General features: G+C 41.2%; 1 protein-coding gene across 1 annotated transcript; it reads right to left on the reverse strand.

Annotated features, from left to right (window-relative positions):
• Window positions 1-5613: 5613 nt before the first annotated feature.
• Window positions 5614-20374, reverse strand: MDH1 (malate dehydrogenase 1). The gene is given in 10 exon segments (XM_033145609.1): window positions 5614-6283; window positions 9356-9445; window positions 9759-9872; window positions 12025-12054; window positions 12057-12203; window positions 12360-12482; window positions 13004-13179; window positions 14403-14499; window positions 14873-14971; window positions 20106-20374. Coding segments are annotated over 10 exon segments (1002 nt in total). The 5' UTR covers window positions 20109-20374; the 3' UTR covers window positions 5614-6160.
• Window positions 20375-21759: the final 1385 nt, after the last annotated feature.

Here is a 21759-nt window from a genome sequence, read left to right on the forward strand (position 1 = left end):
ACATGCCTTAGACCTGGTGTTCACCTCTATTGACATCTAACACTAAGTAAAAGGAACAAAAGAAGTGCCATGGTCAGATCACTGCCTGGTGCAACTAGATTTGTCGTGACCCTTCCTCTGCAGGGAGGTGGGACCGATTCAGTGGTCTGCCCCTGCCACTTAATGGATCCAAATGGTTTCCGGAGAGTGGTAGGGTGTTTTATCCTATGCTGATGGCCTTTCAGTTGATGCCCTGGTGGCCCGCTGGAATGCAGTTAACCAGGGCTATTGACTGTCTGGCTCCAAAGCCCTCCGATTGCATGGAGCCTGGACAGCCCAGTGATTTCCCCAGAGCTGAGGGCGATGAAACAATTGCTGCGATGGCTAGAGCACTGGTGGCCGAAAACTCATTCTGAATCGGACTGGATACGGGTTAGAGCTCAACGTTGAGCCTACCAAGTGGCGATGGCCACGGTGAAGAGGACTTTCTTTACCGCTTCTTGCATCTGCAGAAAATAGCAGCAGGAGACTCTCACGTGGTTCGCAATCTAACGGAACCACCTTTGCCATTGGGGCCTGGTAAAGACACCAATATCTCCTGCAATGATTTTGCAAAGTTTTTTGCAGCAAAAGTCACTCAGATTTGGAAAGAGGTAGACTCCACTGTGGGAGCAGGGCCGGGGTGGGAGAGTGCTAGAGTCCTGTCTAGTCAAGTTGCACGGGATCAATTCCAATGTTATCTCCAAGGATGTGGACAGGCTTCTTGGACAAGTGAAACCAACCACCTGTTCCTTGATCCTTGCTATTCTGGCTCATAAAAGCGAGCTGGGAAGGGCTGGGCGATGAGCTCTGCGGGGTGGTGAATGCTTCCCTCTGTGAGAGGCAGTTATTAAACGGCTTTTTAAAAATCTAATATAATAATCTGTGGACCCAGCTAATATGGCCAACTATCGCCCAGTCTCAAATCTTCCATTCTTAGGCTTCTATGTGGTCCTATCTAATTGAAAACAGGGGGGTGGGGGGCTCCTGGCTGGGTCCATTAATATCCTGATCATGTTGCACATTCTCTTCAGTTAAGCACTTAGAATCATTGATGACTAGCACTGGCATCTATGAAACTGCCAGAGTGCAAAACACTGGTAATATTATTCGTAGAGTGAAATAAAAGTGCACTGAAAAATAATCACTCACCCACCATAACCAGCAAGGGATGCATGAAAAAAACATGGCCCCACCAATAATTTTCAAATGCAGTTTCTTCTTTACCATTGGGAGAATGGTAACAAACTGAACTGGTGCCCTAGAACATGTCATAGTATCATCAGCAATATAAGGGGGATCCTCATGGAAGTCTCCTGGAGATTTAAAAAATAGCTGCTATAGAGATCCATTTGCAACATTATAATTTCTTATCCTGTCTCTTGGGTTCCCGGAATAGACAGACTCTACAGAAAAGTATAATTTTTTTCTACTTCAGACTTCCAACTCTCTATTGCTTTTCACCAGTATCTACTCTTATAGCTCCATCTACAGGCTCAATTGAAAATTTTCATTTCCAAAGACCAATTGCACGGAACTGATTCGACTTAAACAAGGAAATAGTTAATTAAGCAATCACTAATTTTCTGACTCAACTTCTTATAATTGAATAAATATTGCCACCACACTGGGTGACATTACAGAACAGCCTTATGCCCCTAATATTTTACTTAAGCTATGTTCATACAGGTAGACTGGTTAGAGAATTGGAAGGGTTATTAGGACGAACATCCCTCCTTTGTTTTACATTCTATTCAGGGCAGAGCTGCAAAATGCTGCCCTCAGACAGGAGGAAAAGTAGACTTATACTGGTGTGTCTCTTCCATCATTCTCCTTTGCTCCATTTCTCTCCTTCACAAGAATGTAAGGTCCAGCGTATTCTCAACTGCCTCACTGACCATTTCATTTCACAGAAGGTGAAAGAAACAATGAGGGGGTCATCTATCTTGGACCTGGTCCTCACCAACAGGGAAAAACTACAGTGGTACCTCTGGTTACAAACTTAATTCATTCCAGAGGTCTGTTCTTAACCTGAAACTGTTCTTAACTTGAGGTACCACTTTAGCTAATGGGGCCTCCGCTGCACACGATTTCTGTTCTCATCCTGAGGTAAAGTTCTTAACCCGAGGTACTACTTCTGGGTTAGCAGTCTGTAACCCGAGGTACCACTGTATTTTACAAAGTGGAAGTACTGGGAACCTTGGGAAGAAGTGATCGTGTCCTCTTGGGTTTCATTATACACAGGCAAGGGAAAGCTGAGTGGAGTCAGACATGCACTTTTGACTTAAAAAAAGCTGATTCCAAAAGCTCTAAAAACTACTGGGTGTAGTACTATGGTCAGAAATACTCAAAGAGAAGGGAGTCCAAGATGGAGGAGTGTTTCTTAACTTCTTTCTTATTCTTTGGCGATCACTCGTAGCCAAGTAAGATTGTCTTCCATAAACACAGTTTTAACAATGAGTCCAAAGCGACTGTGGAGGCCAATTCTGGATCCACACGTCCTTCCACAGTGGGGACATTGGTTTCTGGGCAGGAGTTGATCACGGTGTGGATTTGCCAAGCGTGCCTTCCTCCTAGCACATTTCTCCCTTGCGTTCTGAGTTGAAGTGTCTTCAAAGCCCATGGCACCTTTGGTAAAGGCTGTTCTCCAACTGGAGCGCTGCAGGCCAGTGTTTCCCAGTTGTCAGTGTTTATACTACATTTTTTAAAGATTTGCCTTGAGACAGTCTTTAAACCTCTTTTGTTGACCACCAGCATTATGCTTTTAATTTTAAGTTTAGACTAGATTAGTTGCTTTGGAAGACAATCATCAGGCATTCGCACATGACCAGTCCAACGAAGTTGATGTTGAAGAATCATTGCTTCAACACTAGCGATCTTTGCTTCTTCCAGTACACTGATATTAGTTCGCCTGTCTTCCCAAGTTACGTGCAAAATTTTCGGAGACACCGTTGATGGAATCTTCTCCCACAAGGGTCATAGGAACATGCAAGCCCACTCACCATGACAAGGTGATGATCCAGCAAGTGGGGTTTCTTAACAGTGAACTACTGAAGGTACAAATGCAGAAAATTCCAATAAGAAAGTGGTAGGCATCAAAAGAAACCAGTGTGGCAGCATTAGGAGCTTGCAGATGAGCTGAGATTTAAGGCAGGCATGTATAAGAAATGAAGGGGAACTCATGAAGGAGTACACGAGTAGCCAACAGGTGCAGGGAGGTGGTCAGGCAGGCCAAAGCTCAGAATGAGCTCAGGATTGCAAGAGAGGTTAAAAATAATAAAAAAGGTTTCTTTGGCTATATTTGAAGCAAGAGGAAGAACGAGCAAGTAGTAGGTCTTCTGTGTGCGGAGGACAGAGAAATACTATTGACCAAGAGAAGCTGGAAGGAAAGCAGTGTTCAACCTGGAGGTAACAGAATAAATGGTGGAAGGAGGGAGCTGCAGCCTCAGCTAGGAAGAGAGATAGTAAGGGAACACCTAGCTACTTTAAATGAATTCAAATCTCCAGGGCCTGATGAGCTTCACCCAGTGGTACTAAAGGAGTTTGTGGATGCAATCCAAGATACTCTGTCTATAATATTTGAGAATTACTGGAGAACAGGTGAGGTCCTTGCAGACTGGAAGCAGGCAAATGTTGTTCCCCTCTTCAAAGGGGGGGGGGTAGGAAAACCCAAGCAACTACCGACCAGTCAGCTTGACATCAATAATAGGAGAGGTCCTAGAACAGATAATTCAACAGCACTCTCAAGAAGTAATGCCAGATGAATCTCATTTTTTTAATAGTTACAAGTCTGGTGGATCAGGGGAATGCTGTGTACATAATGCATCTTGATTTCAGTAAGGCTTATGACAAAGGTCCCCAATGATGGGCTGGATGAGGTAACTTCTAGGTGGATTTGTAGCTGGTTGCCTGACCAAATTCAAAGAGTGTTCACTAATGGTTCATCATTCTGGGAAAATGTTACATGTGGGGAGCTGCAGGGTTCTGTCCTGGGCCCGTTGTTCAATGTCTTTATGACTTGGATGAAGGAATTGAGGGATGCTCACCAAATCTGCAGATGACAACTAACTGGGAGGGGTAGCTAATGCCACAGAAGACAGAATTGAGATTCAATATGACCTTAACAGATTGGAGAACTGGGCCCAAGCTCACAAAATGAATTTCAATAGGGACAAATGTCAGGTTCTACATTTGTAAGGCAATAATAACTAGTTGCAGGACATGGGTGGCGCTGTGGGTTAAACCACAGAGCCTAGGGCTTGCTGATCAGAAGGTTGGCGGTTCTAATCCCCGTGATGGGGTGAGCTCCCATTGCTCGGTCCCAGCTCCTGCCCACCTAGCAGTTCAAAGCATGTCAAAGTGCAAGTAGATAAATAAGTACCGCTCCGGCGGGAAGGTAAACCGAGTTTCCGTGTGCTGTTCTGGTTCGCCAGAAGTGGCTTTGTCATGCTGGCCACATGACCCGGAAGCTGTACGCCAGCTCCCTCAGCCAGTAATGCAAGATGAGCGCTGCAACCCGAGACTGGACCTAATGGTCAGGGGTCCCTTTACCTTTTTATTCTGCCATGGTCACATGCCACCTGGAGTACTGTGTCCAGTTCTGGGTACCCCAATTTAAGAAGGATATTAACATCTGAAACGTGTGCAGAAGAGGGCAACCAAAATGATCAGGAGTCTGGAAACCAAGCCTTATGAGGAAATTCAGCCTGGAAAAGAGGAGACTGAGAGAAGATATGATAGTCATCTTTAAATATCTCAAGCACTGTCACATGGAAGATGAAGCAAACTTGTTTTGTTCTGCTCTGGAGGCCGGGACCCAAACCAATAGATTCAAGTTACAAGAAAAGACACTCCAACTAAATACCAGGAAGAACTTTCTGATGGTAAGAGTTCTTCAGCAGTGGAATGGGCTTCCTCAGAAGGTGCTAGACTCTTATTCATGGAAGGTTTTAAAGAGACGTTGGATCTGTCATGGATACTTTCTTTGAGATTCCTGCAGGGCAGGAGGTTGTACTAGATGACTCTTGTGGTTCCTTCTAACTATACAATTCTATGATTTCCTCTCTTCCTCCTTCATCAAATGGATGAAGAAAAAGACAGCAATATAAAGAGGGCCAAGGGACAGGGAGAGAAGTGAGTTGCCCAAAGAAATCAAAGATTTAACATAGCTGTTTTTGAGCTTGGAAAGTTAACAGATGACGCAAAGCTCAAAAGAGAGAATCAGCAACAAGTTATAACGCAAGAGAAGGAGAAAGCTGATGAGCAGAGGGAAGGAGGGGCTGGACAAGTGATAAGAGCAGGTGTGGGAAGTGCCCACACACCAGATAAAACTTTGTGTTTACCCAGAATAATCTGTTCTACCACATCTTGTTAGAGATAAATCATTATTAGTATTGTTTGTCACCATAATATTTGTAAAGTATAATCTGTTCGAGCTTGCCGTAGTGGTATTGCATATTCTGTGCATGGTTGTACCTTCAAACCACTCTACTTCCAGATTTGCTTTATTTTTAAAAATGCACACAATCTGCTTTATGGGGTGAAGGTTGTTTTACATACTTTCATGAAAGCAAGGTAAACAAAACACCACAAAAGCTGCTTACTCAGCAACATTTAATGTAATTTCCAGTAAAATTTGTGAGTCAATGATGGTCAACATATAGTACATTCATTGTATGCAAAATGCATTTCCTACTTAAGAGATTTTAATGGTAGAAATACAGGCTCTTGTGCACTTTGATAAAGACCAATGGTGGCTCTAATTGTACTTGATGAATAAAGTGCTAAAGCCCATTTTATAAAATCAGCTTTTAGCACTATATAGCTGGTTTTAGTGTAATTAAAGCTGAAGGGCTACTATCCTTCTAATGCACAATGCAATACAAGAAGCAAACAGTAATAAATCAAGAAGATTTGGTCAAGTCTGCAAACTACTTTCGAAACATGTTGTGTGATAACTTCATAACTAAGAGCACTCAATAACAGGCACAGATGTACCATCAAAGCAGGTACTGAATGCTGCAGCGGGGTGAGGGAAGACAAGTGACTGACACAGTAATCGCATCTGATGCTGAATTTAGAGACGACTTTTAGACTCCTCTGTGTTTAAGCCATCTCCCGAAGCATCCTCAGCAGCACCTAGTCATGCACTGGACAGAAACTCCACAGCAGTCTCCTTTTCGTCAGTTAGTTCTTTGGCAGTCAATCCATCTTCCCTGGAGAAGTCATTAACAGGAAGGCCTTCGACCAACTTCCATGTTTTATCCTGTGAAAAATGAATTGGTGACTTGCTAAATAGGAATAGGAATAATTTATTATTGGCCAAGTACATTTTCCAACATACTTGGAATTTGTTTCGGCTACATTGGAATGTAAACATACAGACACTGTTCCTCTCACAATACAAAGAAGCAAAGAAACCCCACCCATATTTTACCTCCCCTTAAGCTATACAACTACGAGTTTAACAATTTAATGGCACAAGGGAAAAAACTATTCTTGTGCCTGGCCGTTTTGTATATGAAGTCCTGTAGCGACGTCCAGATGGAAGTAAATCAAGCAGATGATGACCGGGATGTAAAGGATCTGCTACAATTCTCTCTGCTCTCTTCCTTACTCGGGTAGCATAAATTGTCTCTATTGAAGGCAAGCTAACACCAATTACCCTTTCTGCAATTCTTACAGCTCGTTGGAGCCTTTAAACCAGAACAAATTTCAACTCCGCAGTGTTACAAGATAAATGTGTGACATGGCTATTGATTAGGTCAGCCTTTCCTGCTGACGGGGGATAATGGGAGGTGTACTCCAAAACAGCAGGAGGGCACCAGGTTGGAGGAGGTTGGATTAGGTATCCACTAGCCTCCGCACATGAGCTTAAAACAAACTAGACATTAGATATAGGGAATCATAGAACCATTGACTTGTAATAAACAAGTTGGTCATTCGCAACCAGTGGAGGTGTTTTAGGGAACTTTAAGAATGTATTCTTCACACTTTGCCAAATTAGAACTCCAAGTTTTTTTGGAAAGCTACGTTAAACTGTTTTGAAAACCATGTAAGTGTTGTATATGATTTGAATGACCACCCTATGTCTACAGTTACTAAGATACTGTATTCAATATATTATTGAGGTGTGTGTGGGGAAACCTTTTATGATATATTTTAGAAAAAGGAGATATCCCAGCAACATGGAAAGAAGCATTTATTACTTGATTCCAAAACAGGATGCAGATTTGTTACAAATTAAAAATTATAGGCCAATCTTGTTGTTAAATCATGACTATAAACTGTTCTCAATATTTTAGCAAACAGATTGAAAAGAGTATTAAAAGATAAAATACATGAAGACCAAGCTGGCTTTCTTCCTGGTCGTCAGGAAAGATAACATAAGAAACATAGTTGATATAATTGAATATATGACAACCAGGAATGATAAGCAAGCAGTATTAAAATTTATAGAGGCTGTAAGTGTAAAAAAGCTAAATATGGAAAGAAATTGGGCCACCTATGAAGATTTGGTGATGGAAATAGATAATCAGTGGAAATTAAAATCTTATGGGAAAATTAAAAGTTTAGTAAAAGATTGGTTGCATTATCATCAAATAAATGAAATATTTAAAGAAGATTAAAAAAATAATTGATTTGAGTACACAAAATCCAGTTTGATTTGTATCTGAAGAAGTGTGCATGCACATGAAAGCTCATACCAAGAACTAACTTAGTTGGTCTCTAAGGTGCTACTGGAAGGATTTTTTTAATTTTTTATTTTGTTTTGACTACGGCAGATCAACACGGCTACCTATCTGTAACTGAATTAATTTGTTAAGCTCTAAAATTAAAATATTGTCAAAAATGTATAAACTACTTTTAGAATGGCATGTGAAAGATGAAGAAGTTAAATCTGTTATGGTACATTGGGCAAAAGATACTGGTTATAATATATAATTAGAAGATTGGGAAAAACTTTGGAAAGATGGAATAAATTTTACAGCTTGCAGTTCACTTAAAGAAAATGTAATGAAAATGATGTACAGATGGTATATAACACCTGTGAAGTTAGCAAAAATGTACTGACCAAATAATCAATGTTGGAAATGTAAAGAAAAAGAGGGTACCTTCTACTATATGTGGTGGGTTTGTAAGAAAGTGAAGGCTTTCTGGGAAATGATATACAGTATAATGAAATTTTTAAAATGTTGAAACGTACATTTGTAAAAAAAAAAACCAGAAGCCTTTTTACTGGGTATTGTAGGCAGAGAAATACATAAGCAAGATAAAACACTTTTTATATGCAACAACTGCAGCAACAATATTAGTGGCCCAAAAATGGAAACAGGAAGAGATTCTGACGAAAGAAGAGTGGCAGATGAAACTATTGGACTATGCAGAATTGGCGAAATTGATGGGGAAAATTTGGAACCAGCAAGACCAGATCTTTCTGAAAGACTGGAATACATTTATGCTGTATTTGAAAGACAATTGTAAACAATTGACATCGCTAGTAGAGTTACAATAAGTTTTGTAAGGTTAGATGTATCATTTACTACTACAGTCGAACCTCCATGTACATAACCCTCTGGTTAGGTAAACTTTGGGATGTGTGAGGCAAACCCGGAAGTATTTTAACGGCTTTCACCGCGCGTGCATGTGCAGAAGCGGTCCTCAGGTTGCGGAAACCTTGGGATCCGACCAGACCTCTGGAACGATCCCTTCCGCAACGGGAGGTACCACTGTATATGATTCTTAAATAGTTTATTTAAGATTAGGATTTAAGGGTAGTAACAACAATAATAAAATGCATATAGAGTATAAATAGGTAAACCATTAGTCGAGGAGGAGGGAAGTCTGAGGCCGAGATGGCCAATTGGTTTCTATATATTATATATGTAAGATGGATGTTTTGCCTAAAAAATATTTCTAAAACTCATTAAAAATTATTTCAACAGCAACAAAAAGAGGTGTGTGTGTGGGGGGAGTTCATCGTTACACAAAGGTGATTGTTTGGTCAGGCCAAGCATTTCAGCTTTTCTAAATTGCCCACTGTGTGCTGTTCTGGGGGTTCTCCTGACCCACTCCGCAAAGCCAGTTTTGAGGGGGAAAGGAAAGAAGGGGAGCCCCATTGCACAAACAGAAATCCTTCACAGTGGCTCCACTTGTAGGACTCATTAGTTAAATCCTGCACTATGTGCTTTAGGGATCGTATTTAAACTGCTGTTACTGTTTTATAGATTCTTTAATGCTCACAGCAATCGTCCACATTGCACTTGTGCTTCCTGAACTTTGCACAGTATTACATTTACTTAAAAAGTATTTTAGAAACTGCCTATTTTTTACATACCTTTATTACAACAGGAAATGAATAGATCAGATCTTCAGGGACTCCATATGGATTTCCATCGGAAATGACACCCATGGAAACAAATTCACCCTTTAAATAAGAATACAAGTAAATAGTGTAGTACTTTCCCAATTATTTACTTCACATTTGGCGTAAGCATATATCACTCTGAAGGAAGGGTTTGAATCCTGTTACAATTCTTTGCATTCCAGAATATCAACTTGCCATTTTTTCTCTTTACACTTATGATCAGTTTTATCACATTGTATCACACTCTTTTACCAAGAGACTCATGAAAGAATATATAAGATTATTAGGTGATCAGCAGTATGCCTAATATAAAGGAAGTATATACTAAACTTTGAATAGCTATTATCAAAGCTAACTTCTTCATGGCACTTACCTCTGGAGTGCCAAACCAAAGGTCTCTCACATGATCACAGATAGCTTTGGCTGCCGACATTGCACTTGATAGCTTCCTGGCTTTAATAACAGCTGCACCTCGCTGCTGAACAGTCTGTAGTATTGACAGAGGAAAATTACTGGACTATTTGCACCTACTACCATAATTACTCTTTATTATAATGAGTCCAAGACAGAGAGGCTAGCCATATTGTCTACATAAGGACAATGGAAAACATTTTAAGCATTTTTACTCTGTTCCTCACCCCAAAAACTCCCAGAGTAGCTTTCAGATAAATAAAACACAAGACATTCCTTGCCTTCAAGGATTACAATCTAGTACACAAAAGAACAGGGAATATACCAACTTCACATAAAGTCAACAGAGCTTTACAAAACTCAGGCTGAATTTAATCAGATTTAGGAATTTAATCAGATCCATGAACATTAACCTTTTATCTTGATATTGTTGCTAGGGTTTTTTGTTTGCATTCTGCCACATAACATTCCTGGAATAATGTGTTGGGGGTGGTGGTTTCTTCTACTGCATAAAGTAACAATTTATGTGAAAGATCCAGATCCAGAATAGATTAGGGCTGGGTAAGATTTGGTTTTCAACATTATGATCCATCAGCAGCTAGATACCGGTATATGCTGATATATCACAATGCCTGAAATGTATCTTGGCTGCTTCTCCCTCCCCACCCTAGGGAGGAAGATGCAGCCAATATACCGGTACATTGCTCAGCCCCATACCACTCTGACAGCTGCAAGAGCAGTATGGTGCTTGAACAGCTGAGGGGTGGGCAGTTCCCACCCTCCGGCTCACGCAAGCTGGAGGCAGGGGGCTCCCTCAAAAGCGCCAGCCTGCCTTTGCTTGGAAGGCAGGCAGCGTCTTTTCTCTTTCTTTCTTAAAAATAAATAAATTTTAAACCATTCAACATTTCAAATTTAGCAATCCATCATTCCACCTACAAAATCCCCTCCCTCAAATTTCAATTTATGCTGCATATTACTGTTACTCTACACCTTCACCTTAACTCACAGTAAAAACAAAAAGTTCACCCCCACTGCTGTTTCTTACTCAAATCCTCAAATCTTACTTCCAATTCTAAATATTCTATCTATTTCAGCTGCCATTCTTCTTTGGTAGGTGCCACCTTATCACACCATCTTTGTGCGTATAATATTCGTGCTACCATAGTTGCGTAAAGAAATAGATTTATATGAGTTTTTTTTGGATATCTGCTCCAGCTATCCCTAGTAATAAAAAGCTTCCGGTTTTTTTTTGGGGGGGGGGGGAATTACCTTGAATATCCTTTTCAACTCATTATAAATCATTCCCAAAAGTCCTTAGCTACTTTGCACAGCCACCACATTTCCAACAGATATGTTGATTTATAAATTTTGGCTAATTTACTTGGTGTTAGGTAACCACCTATATATCATTTTCATAAAATTCTTCCTCAAGGTATAACATGCTGTGAATTTCAACACAGATTTTCACAACTTTCCCCATGATTCTAATTCTATATGCCCCATACCCCCTAGCCCGGTAGCAGATTTAACCATGTCATCTTGGGTTTCCTATTCTAACAATATCTTATACATCCTCAAAATCAGTTTTTCTCTATTTTCTATTGGTTCCCTTTCAACTGAGAACTTTGGTCATCGAAGCCACACTTTTTATCACATTTCAACATTTCAGTTGGCAGTAATGCAACCAACTCATTACCTGATTTCTAATATCCTCAAATGCCGCCAAGTCTCTCTCTATTGACCACTTATTTTCCAGGTTCAATTCTTCTGGGAGATTGCTTCCTTAGGTGAAAGCTACAATAGCATTGAAATAAAGTGTATGGGGGAATTGTTTATCTATGCAGTGGTCCCACTGGTGTAGGGCATACAGTCCTGGGAAAAAGAAAGAAACCCCTCTTTTGAATTCTGAATTCAGACACTCTGTAATATGTCATGTTTTGTTGCTCATCTGAGGTTCTATTTACCTAATTTTAAGACCTGCTAAGGAACAGATGGTTGTATTATGTCCTCATATGTAAAACCACAGAATTCAAAGAGGGGGTACTTTCTTTTTCCCATGACTACACATGCATAGAGTTTATCTACATGCAAATGGCAAAGCACGGCCACTGTACAAAACCGCTAATGTAGGAGTTGACATTCTGAAATTCTGACTCTGGAACACCTGCTACTCGTGTATGTTGCTGCAACAGACAAGAAAAAACAAAATCCCCCCATTATTAACTTACAGTAATGAAGTCACCCTTGAGCCAGTTAATCATTCTTCACAGGCTTCATAAACTCCAATATCTTTTCCTTGCACTTTCACCTTGGCATGATTAACATCTGGATATTGAGTAGAGGAGTGATTCCCCCAGATGATGCAGTTCTTTACATCCTTAGCAGTCACACCAACTTTGATAGCAATCTAGTTTTATTGAGGGTAGGAAACAGAAAATGCCAGATCAGCTTGGTAATTTGAAGCATTCAGATTCCCTACGCCTTTTAAATAAATTCTTTCAAAAAAACTGGTTTACATAAAGAACAAAAAAGTGTTTTGTATAACTTAGAAGAGAGTTCCTACCTGGGATTTAGCTCTGTTGTGATCCAGACGGGTTAAACAACTGAAATTCTCCTTTGGTATTGATGGAGCAGACTTGGAGGCAATCAGGCAGTTGGTATTTGCTGGATTGCCTACCACAATAACCTGGTTGGGGGGCAAGGAAGAAAGTGGAATATTTACTGCAAGTCTGTCAAGTGACCAACCAAATAAACCACAATTGCTGAGATTTCAGATGTGATTTTATTATTATAGTTTAGAGATTTTTCAATGCTAAAGCAGTATATAAATTGCGTAAACCAATATTTCACTTATCATGTGGAAATTGAAATCTGATAAATGGCAAATTACTAAACTAGAAACATTTTGTAAACTGATTAACAAGACAAATGGTACAAAAATGTCTCCCCCCTTTAAAGACTCAAGTAGCTTAAAACTTGGATGCTTGACTTTAATTAAAGAAGTGCCAACTTCATTTCTGTGTTCAAAGTACTTCACATATGTTATGATAGCAATCCTTTTAACAGCTTAAAGGGTAGACCAGACTTAGTATCCTTATATTATGGACACAAGTAAGAGAGTGACAATGATGAGATGATATGTAAATCAGAAATCTCTTGCAGCACAGCTCATTCTCTTAGCAACCGCATCACACCAGCTGTATTCACCTTAACAGTCTTCTTTGCATACTTGTCCAATGCAGCTCCTTGTGACTTAAAAATTTTCACATTTGCCTTGAGCAGATCTTTGCGTTCCATGCCCTCTTTCCTTGGCATGGAGCCAACTAGGATGGCTATATCAAGGTCTTTAAACGCAACATCTTCTTTGTCAGTTGCAATTACCTCTGGAAGTAGAGAGGAAGAGGGCTGAAAGATGAGTTTATGGTAAAACTATGAGGGGAAACCAATGCCGTCTGAACTAATCATAACAAGGCTGTGACCAAAATCCCAGAGCATATCAAAAGGTCTGCCACTGCTTCTGTTTAAGTGTCAATTTTCTCTTTCTCGAATGCCTCAACCTATTAATAAATTGTGAAGTGAATTTGCTTAATGACTTCCATGATCCAAACTGGTCTAAGCTTTGTTTAGATCAGTTTTTCTCAAACTTGGCTCTCCAGCTGTTGCTGGAATACAACCCATCATTCATAACCATCAGTCATGCTAGCTAGGTATGATGGGAGTTGTAGTCCAACAGCAGCTGGAAGCCAAGTTTGAAAGCACTGGTTTAGATGTAAGCCAAAAGAAAACACAAGCCTCCTTTTTCTCCCGTTTTTTCAAGGCTACTGAAATAATGATTCAGTGGCCACTTTATTAGGTAAGTGTAAAGGTAAAGGGACCCCTGAGCATTAGGTCCAGTCGCGGACGACTCTGGGGTTGCGGTGCTCATCTCGGCGTACAGCATGACTAAGCTGCTTCTGGCAAACCAGGGCAGCACGTGGAAATGCTGTTTACCTTCCCACCAGAGCGGTACCTATTTATCTACTTGTACTTTGACGTGCTTTTGAACTGCTAGGTTGGCAGGAGCAGGGACCGAACAATGGGAGCTCACCCCATTGTGGGGATTTGAACCACTGACCTTCTGATCGGCAGCCCTAGGCTCTGTGGTTTAACCCACAGCGCCACCTGCATAACCAAAGGCAAAAGCTTTCATCACTGAAATTAACGTCATCACACAAATGTACAATCACTGAATCAGTGTGAGGTAGGTTTCTATTAAATTTGACTTTCTTTTAATTGGCACTAGTGGTCAGTAGAGCAAAATATGCAAGTATACTACTGGACAAGCTTCCCCAATGCTTTGAAAAAAATTTCCTTCCACCACAGACTATACCTCCCATAGTTTGCTTAATGTGTTGGGCTTATAAATCTTACATTTAATTTCTCATGCAAGCCAACATCTCTTCAATTTACAGAATGGCAAAATGGTCCTCTTTTGCCATGACATATATGGCCACCACACTGAACAATGCTGTTAAATCTGGCAGTAATGTATCTCTCATTTGCCTATATATTTCAAACCTAAGCATCTGCAGACAAAGCACAAACTGGATGTTGATTTTTTTGTTACCTCTTAATAGAGGAAGAGCACAGTCTTGCAATTCCATAAGTACGCCATCCAATACAGTCATCATGGGAGTGATATCCAGCAGCACAAGAATAATAGGCTGTAAAACAACAGTTATGCCAGTTATTTAGTTTATTTAATATTGATCAGATTACATGTAACATCAAATTAAATTAGATTCCTTGTCCTATTTGTACCACCATATTAATGCAAAATACATTTAAGAATAATTTATAATTTGTCAGAATCTTTCTTACCATTCTATACAATGAAATATATTCAAAACCTCATTTCTGCATAATGGAATCTCACTTTCCCTCCACAAGATAGTCAATTTAATAACTTAAAGCCAATTGACAAAAAAGTCAATGAAGCCCTTTTCTTGCACTGGATGTTCGTTAACAACTGCAGAGTTGACCTTTGTACTCATATGGACTGCTTATGTGTATGCTATCATTCATTTTATCCATTACCTGATCTGCTCCGAAGACATCACCCTTAGCAATGCCGTAGAGTAGAGAGTAGGCAATCTGTCCAGCAGCACCAGTCACGAGGATTTTGATTGGTTTGGACTGAAAGAAAAGGATATTTGTAGATTTCCATAAGCACGTTTTCTCTCATTACTGTAGAATGAACTTTCATAAAAGTTAGCGTTTGGCAAACAATTTGTCAGGAAGGTTGTGAAGAGGTCTATGGTTCAGCTAACCTTCAACTGCGAACTAACCAGACTGCCAGGAATTCATTATAATTATTCAGTCTTGGGATAGCCAAAACATGTTTTAAACTTATAAACAGAACAGAAAAGTTAAAAGGACAAATCTCCTATGCAGAATACAGAAACATCAATATTCTGTGCCAGCCTAAGCATGAGCTATTTTAAAGAGATTTCTCAAAAACTACAGTCTTTTGGAAAACATGGCAGTTACATGTAGAAAATGAAAAGCTGAAAGACAATTTTTATTTAAGACCACCATATAACAAGACAAGGGCGAAAAATATACCAGGTAGCCTTATACTGTCGTGTGTGTGTGTGTGTGTGACAATATTAAGTGCCTTGGAACTTTTGGCATCTACAATTAAACATCCAACTTTAGGCAATGACATAGGAAACTGACACACTGCTGTAGAGAAGAAGAAGAGTTTGGATTTGATATCCCGCTTTTCACTACCCGAAGGAGTCTCAAAGCGGCTAACATTCTCCTTTCCCTTCCTCCTTCCCCCACAACAAACACTCTGTGAGGTGAGTGGGGCTGAGAGACTTCAGAGAAGTGTGACTAGTCCAAGGTCACCCAGCAGCTGCATGTGGAGGAGCGGAGACGCAAACCTGCTTCCCCAGATTACGAGACTACCGCTCTTAACCACTACACCACACTGCATGCACATATTTAACATATCTTATGGGGAGCCGTTCTCCTTATGCTTGAGCGGTTCTCCTTATGCTTGTACCCTGCCCTTCTTTCATCATGGAACCCAATGTGGGTTGTAAGAATTTCCATTCAGGCACTGGCCAGATCTGCTTAGCTTCAGCAAGGTGCTCTCACACCATACTCGCGGGGTAAGCTAAGCGTTGTGCTCATTTAAGGAAGGTATTTGAGTCTATTCATTGCTAGCAAAATGATGCAGGCTGCCGTTGCAAAGCAGAGAAATTTCAGCTCACTCAAGCTACAGCTCTTAGATTAAAAAGTTTGAACAGAAGAAATGATATGGCCTCAAGAAAAACAAAATGCAAGTTTCAACAAGAAAAAAGTTTGCTATTTTATTTCTAATGCACTACTTTGACTTAGCAAGACAATGTTTCTCAGGTTTAGCAGGATTTGCAACTTATGTAATGTTGGATGCCAGCTGTTTGAAGTCTGTATTAATTAAAACCCCCAAGATCCTCTTCCTAAGTTACTGGTGTTGGCCAGTTTACAGTAACTAGTAAAATAATCATGGTTATCCACAAAAAGAACCGGTTTAAACTAGAGAAATACAAATCCATTTAAATGTTATGATTAAGTATGAGTAAAGAACCTATACTAGTGAAAGCAATAATGAAAGACCATACCTGTGAAGGGAAGGAGAAAGTTAAATAGACTTATTAGTATTAGTTATTAATATTGTTACTAGAATTCTGGCTTACTTGTATCTTTGAATAGGCGTAATTACCGCAATACCTCAAGGACTGCCTCTCCCCATATGATCCAACCTGGACTCTGCAATCATTATCTGATGCCCTTCTATGTGTGCCTCCTCCACAAAAGGGTGGTAAGACAGGAATGGGCCTTTTCTGCAGTGGCCCCGTTTGTGGAATGCTCTCCCCAGGGAGGCTCACCTGGTGCCTTCATTATACACCTTTAGATGCCAGGCAAAAATGTTCCTCTTCAACCAGGCCTCTGGCTGATTGAGAGGGACAAATACTCTTGACAAGTATATATAGGGAATAGCTGCTGGCTGTGTTATATGAAGTACAGTACTGTATTCCCACCTCTCAACTGTCACAAGTTCCATGTAACTCCTCCCTGCTGTTTTCGGGGGGGGGGGGACTGCCTACATACTTTCAGCACCCTTCCCCACGTGCAGTCATGACTATAAGCTCAACTTAAAATTGCTTGCAATTAATAATTCTCATAATTCTGCATATATTAGATTCTTCACTGAATGCCAGAGCCCTTCAGTTTAGACTGGGAGTGAACTGTGTGTATATTACATTACAAAGGTACAAGGGTTTTAACAGCTGAAATTGGGCAAGGGGCAAAGAGTATTGGGTGGTGATGGTGGTTGTTGTTGTTGTAATAATTTGCTAAGTTGTATAGTATAGACTGTAAAAGCTCTACTACTCAAAGGTAAGCAGGTATACACAATTGCTAGATAGCGGGCAAACTGTATTATACCATATTTATTAGAACTGGGTGTGCCTGTTTTCTAAGGTGGAGCATTTTCTATATTGCAAGAAGCTCCCATGCCAATATACAAATACCGGTAAATAGTTTTAACATTCAATACTAGGGTTGCCATACAGTCGGCAGCTGTGTCTGGGTGAAAATTGGGCAAATGGCTGGGAAAAATCCGTATGTGCCATTTTTCTGTAAAAATAGCTCAAAAACTTCATTTTAAAAGCAATTTTTCCCAAAAAGCTGAACAACTTTGGGCAACTATAAAAAGCTCAACTACTATTCTGTCTGGATTTTCACGATTTGAAATATGGCAACCCTATTCAATACTAGAGTATGATCTTCAGGAAATGTTAATTTATTTGATGTACAGATGCAGGAAACATTGGTATACTAGATGTAGTTGTTATGGATTGCCAACATGGAGCCATCCAGATGTTGTGGACTCTTAACTCCTTTCATCTCCAACCAGTGGGTATGCAGGTCAGGGCTGTTGGAACTCCAAAACAAGTGGAATGCTCTTGTGGGCTAGCCTACCACAAACTTAGCAGATGCACAAGCATGTTGTTCCACCTACAGTTCTTCCATATTTCAACAGCGCTGTTGTATTACTATAAAAGCTCACAGGATCAGGCTGTTAAATTAGTGCAGTCTGTGATGCAAGCAATTAGGCACCAAAACCTGCATTGTATAAAGATACGGTGCTGTATAGCTATGCCACAGAAGCATCTGGATTAAAGAAACTGTTGATTTGCAGCACAACCATGGAGGGAAAATATTTATTTGCTTTAACTACTAGAGACTAAATGAATGGCATCATTAATAAAACGTCTGTGAAAGCAACAATGTTGATTGCAGCAATCTCCCTCATAATCCCCAACACACCATTTAATCCTGATGATGTCAGAGCACAGGACGTATTTTGCAGTTAAACCAGAAATGGTATGAAGAATTAACTCTTAGTAACATTTTAAATTAAATTATACAAGTTACCTTTAAAAAAAAAAGCATTTAAGTCTTTACAGATAACACTCTTACCTATTACCTAATAAAGTGTTATGAGCTGCAGACCATAAGGAAAAGGGTGCGTCTTATGGGACACCCATTGCCTCCTCTCAGTGGATGAACAGCTGTATGGTCACATACCATAAACCAGATAAAAATTTGCAATTGATTTGCACCATCATAACACAGTGAATATAAAGTTGCACCTTAAGCCACTCCTTTCATCGGAAAGCATCAGACTCTGTGGCTATGGTCCCAACAAGAATTTGGAAGTTTGCCTACTTGAAGAGCACCTTGAAAGTCATACAGGGAGACATTCCTGCAATGCAAGTAAGTCACACACTGCTGCACTTGAAGACGATAAATGGGGCATTGTTATTGAGCAAGGCTGGCAGTGCTCTCTGCAGCTGTCCCCCCAAGTGCCATATACCCTAGTTACTAATGAACAACAGTGACACAGAATTTGAGAAAAATGTTCTTCCCTCCTGCCCCATCACCCCTTGGTAGGTTACCTTCCAAGCCAAGCAGAAACTTTTCCAATTTTCAAAGGCTTATGATAGCAAAAAGAATGGAACTGTGTAGAGCTTCTTCTCACATACACTCTGTAAAAACAGAGGGCCAAGGCAGCGTGCATCACAAAACCAAAGTACTGAAGCCCAGAAAACGTTTTCATTGCATGCACTGCAGTTGCTATATGGGAGAACAGCAGCTATGGGCTTGCTCTGATTTGCCAGGACTTTCATGCATGGTTGATTTGCCAGGACTTTCATGCATGTATCACTCAAAATCTCCTTTGACCTTGCCACATGTATTCATAAAACCATAGGATTGTAGAGTTGGAAGGAACCATGAGGGTCATCTAGTCCACCTCCCACCATGCAGGAATCTTGCATAATGGCCTAGGGGGTGGGGCCCAGACTCACCGGCCCTACTAAAGAGGCTCCTCATGAGGCTGGAGGAACATCACCTGGCTATTGTTTTATTGACTGATTGATTTAATATGCTGTAAACCGCTTTGAGATTTTTATTTATAATATAAGGTGGTAAAGAAAATAAATAAATAAATAAATAAATAAATAAATAAAGTGGAGCTTGATCCCACGACCCAGAGATTAAGAGTCTCATGTGCAGCTACACACTAATCTATTGAGCATATAACTCAGCCAAGGGGACCGCTATGTCTCATCCTACACCGCGTTCAACCCCGAAGCAGTTACCTGAGCCGGTGCTCAAAATACGGTGGCAAATTACGTCAGCAATGCTCGAAGAAGGGGTTCGAGGGTTTGGTTTTTTTTTTCCAATTAAGCCCATATGCCCCAACCCGATTAGTCAAATCCAGTCCCTGGTTAGCCTTTTGAAATAGAGGGAACCGGGGCACCGCGGAAGGTGACGGGAGCCGGGGACCCCTCCCTCCCCACCCTGGGTCTCTGCACCGGGACCCTGCTGTTCGAAAGCCGAGCCCTCCGCCCGCAGCCCCTTCACTTCAGGCGCCCGCAGGTTCTGAAGGTTCCTCCCCCATCTTCGCAGCCCCTCACCCAAAGGACCTTGCACTGGTTTCGACCAGGTCGCTGCCCCTCGGCGCGCTCTCGAGGTGGGGGCTCCGCTCCCTCGCGCCTCCCCAGCTGTGCAGAAGGACAAGCACAGCAGCAGCAGCTGCCTTTCCTGCCCTTCCATTTTGCTGCGCGTTAAATGTGTCCCCTTTGCCGCTGGTCCAGGATCTCGTCAGAACATTCTGCCTGCCACCCAACCGAGGAAACAATAACATTTATTTTAAAAGGCTGCGGGACGTCTCACTGCATAATCTAATCCCGAACTCAGGTTCACTGACCATGGCGGTGATGGAAGAAGCGACCGGTCTCTCTCCTCGCAGGTCACCTTCTCCCCAGCAGCAGTCGGCGGCTACAGCACAGAGAAGGCGGAGCTCCGAAAAAAGCCACGCCCTGCCCTCGTCTCCACCTCTCGCTTTGCCACATGGAAGCTGTAGTCCGTAGCTCCCGGGACGGTATGTGGTGCGAAACGCAAGGTTGCGGCCCAGCAGAACTACAAGGCCCAGAACGCACCGGAGCCGGCTCTTGCCCTCAGTTGTACGTCCGCTAAGGGAAGAGGTGAGCGGAGACGGGGAGGAGGGAAGAATCGGCTCGAGAGGAACGGTTTTAGCTTTGACGTAGAAGTCACGCGCTTCTCGCAAGAGGAAAGTAGGGTGGCAGTTGTGGCTCATGCGCAGAAAGAGTCTGAAGGTCTCTCAAAGCTCCGTGATTTGAGGAGTCCGGGAGTTTTGCTTGAAGTTCATAGATTTTAGCTGGCAGTACGGATTTTTAAGTAAGAACTTTCAACAATTTTCAGGCGTAAAGCTGAAAAAAACGAAGAGGTAGAAACTCAAAAACCAGGATGAACTTTTATGGATGACATACATTCCCATCAGATATATGAAATGTTACTCTGAATTCCAGGTGTATACTATACACACATGGGGTGGGGAGAGGAGAAAGGAAATTATAAACAGTGACGTCCATATGAAATTAAATGCAGAAAAGGACAGACAGTAACCGTTTATGTATATTAACAGTCCAAAAAAATCAATTATTAACAGCAAAAAAAAACTTTATTTGGTGAGGTTGCAGACTCCTTTCTTGGAGGTTTTTAAGCAGTGGTTGGGTGGTAATCTGTCATGTATGATCTAGTTGAAATTCCTGCATTACAGGTAGTTGGACTAGATGGCTCTCGGGGTCCCTTCCAACTCTACAATTCCATGATTCTATTATAAATAAAGATACTTTATTCCCCTTCTGGTTTTACTTGCCATGGTGGAGGCTGCTCATTACATCGGAGCCGTTTCACACGGAATATTTTGAGGATGAGATGGGAGTAATCATCCTCCCAACCCTGCCAGGGCTGGAGGGGAGGGAGCTTCACCTGCAGATCGCCCAACACCTGCCCCCAATCTGGAAGGAATGAGGGGGCTGGGGGTGCTGGGTGGAAAGCATCGTGTGTCTCTTTGGCAACTCTCCAATGTCACCACCATGAGCGAAAGAACTCCTGTTTTTTAAGATTAAAATTTGGACTTAATTAACGGGCATGCTCTGAGTGAGGGGGGATAAACTACTCTGCTAATTGATTCAGCCACTGACGAGCTCCAGTGGAAGAGGGGTTATCATCATGATGGAACTGGTATGTCGGAACAGAAAGGGGATGAGCCTTCTTTGCTTCTTTTTAATATACTTCATATTTGCTATTTTACTTGGCAAATTTCCCTGGAAGGACTGACTACCGATTGATTATGCATGCAAGCGGGATTGGAGAATATTCTAATTTAAGACTCATTTTGATCTTATTATTAACTGTGGAAAAGATTTAGGAAGCTGCAATTAATTCTAGTGGATTGTTAAGAACGGAAGGTGGGAATTGAGGCTTCTAGCCAAAGTATGGGCTTAACTGTTCTGGAAAGAGATAAAACGAAGAGGTTTGGAAATACGCCTGGTACA

This window comes from Lacerta agilis, chromosome 3 (genome assembly GCF_009819535.1).
Source record: "Lacerta agilis isolate rLacAgi1 chromosome 3, rLacAgi1.pri, whole genome shotgun sequence".
NCBI classification, from domain to species: domain Eukaryota; kingdom Metazoa; phylum Chordata; class Lepidosauria; order Squamata; family Lacertidae; genus Lacerta; species Lacerta agilis.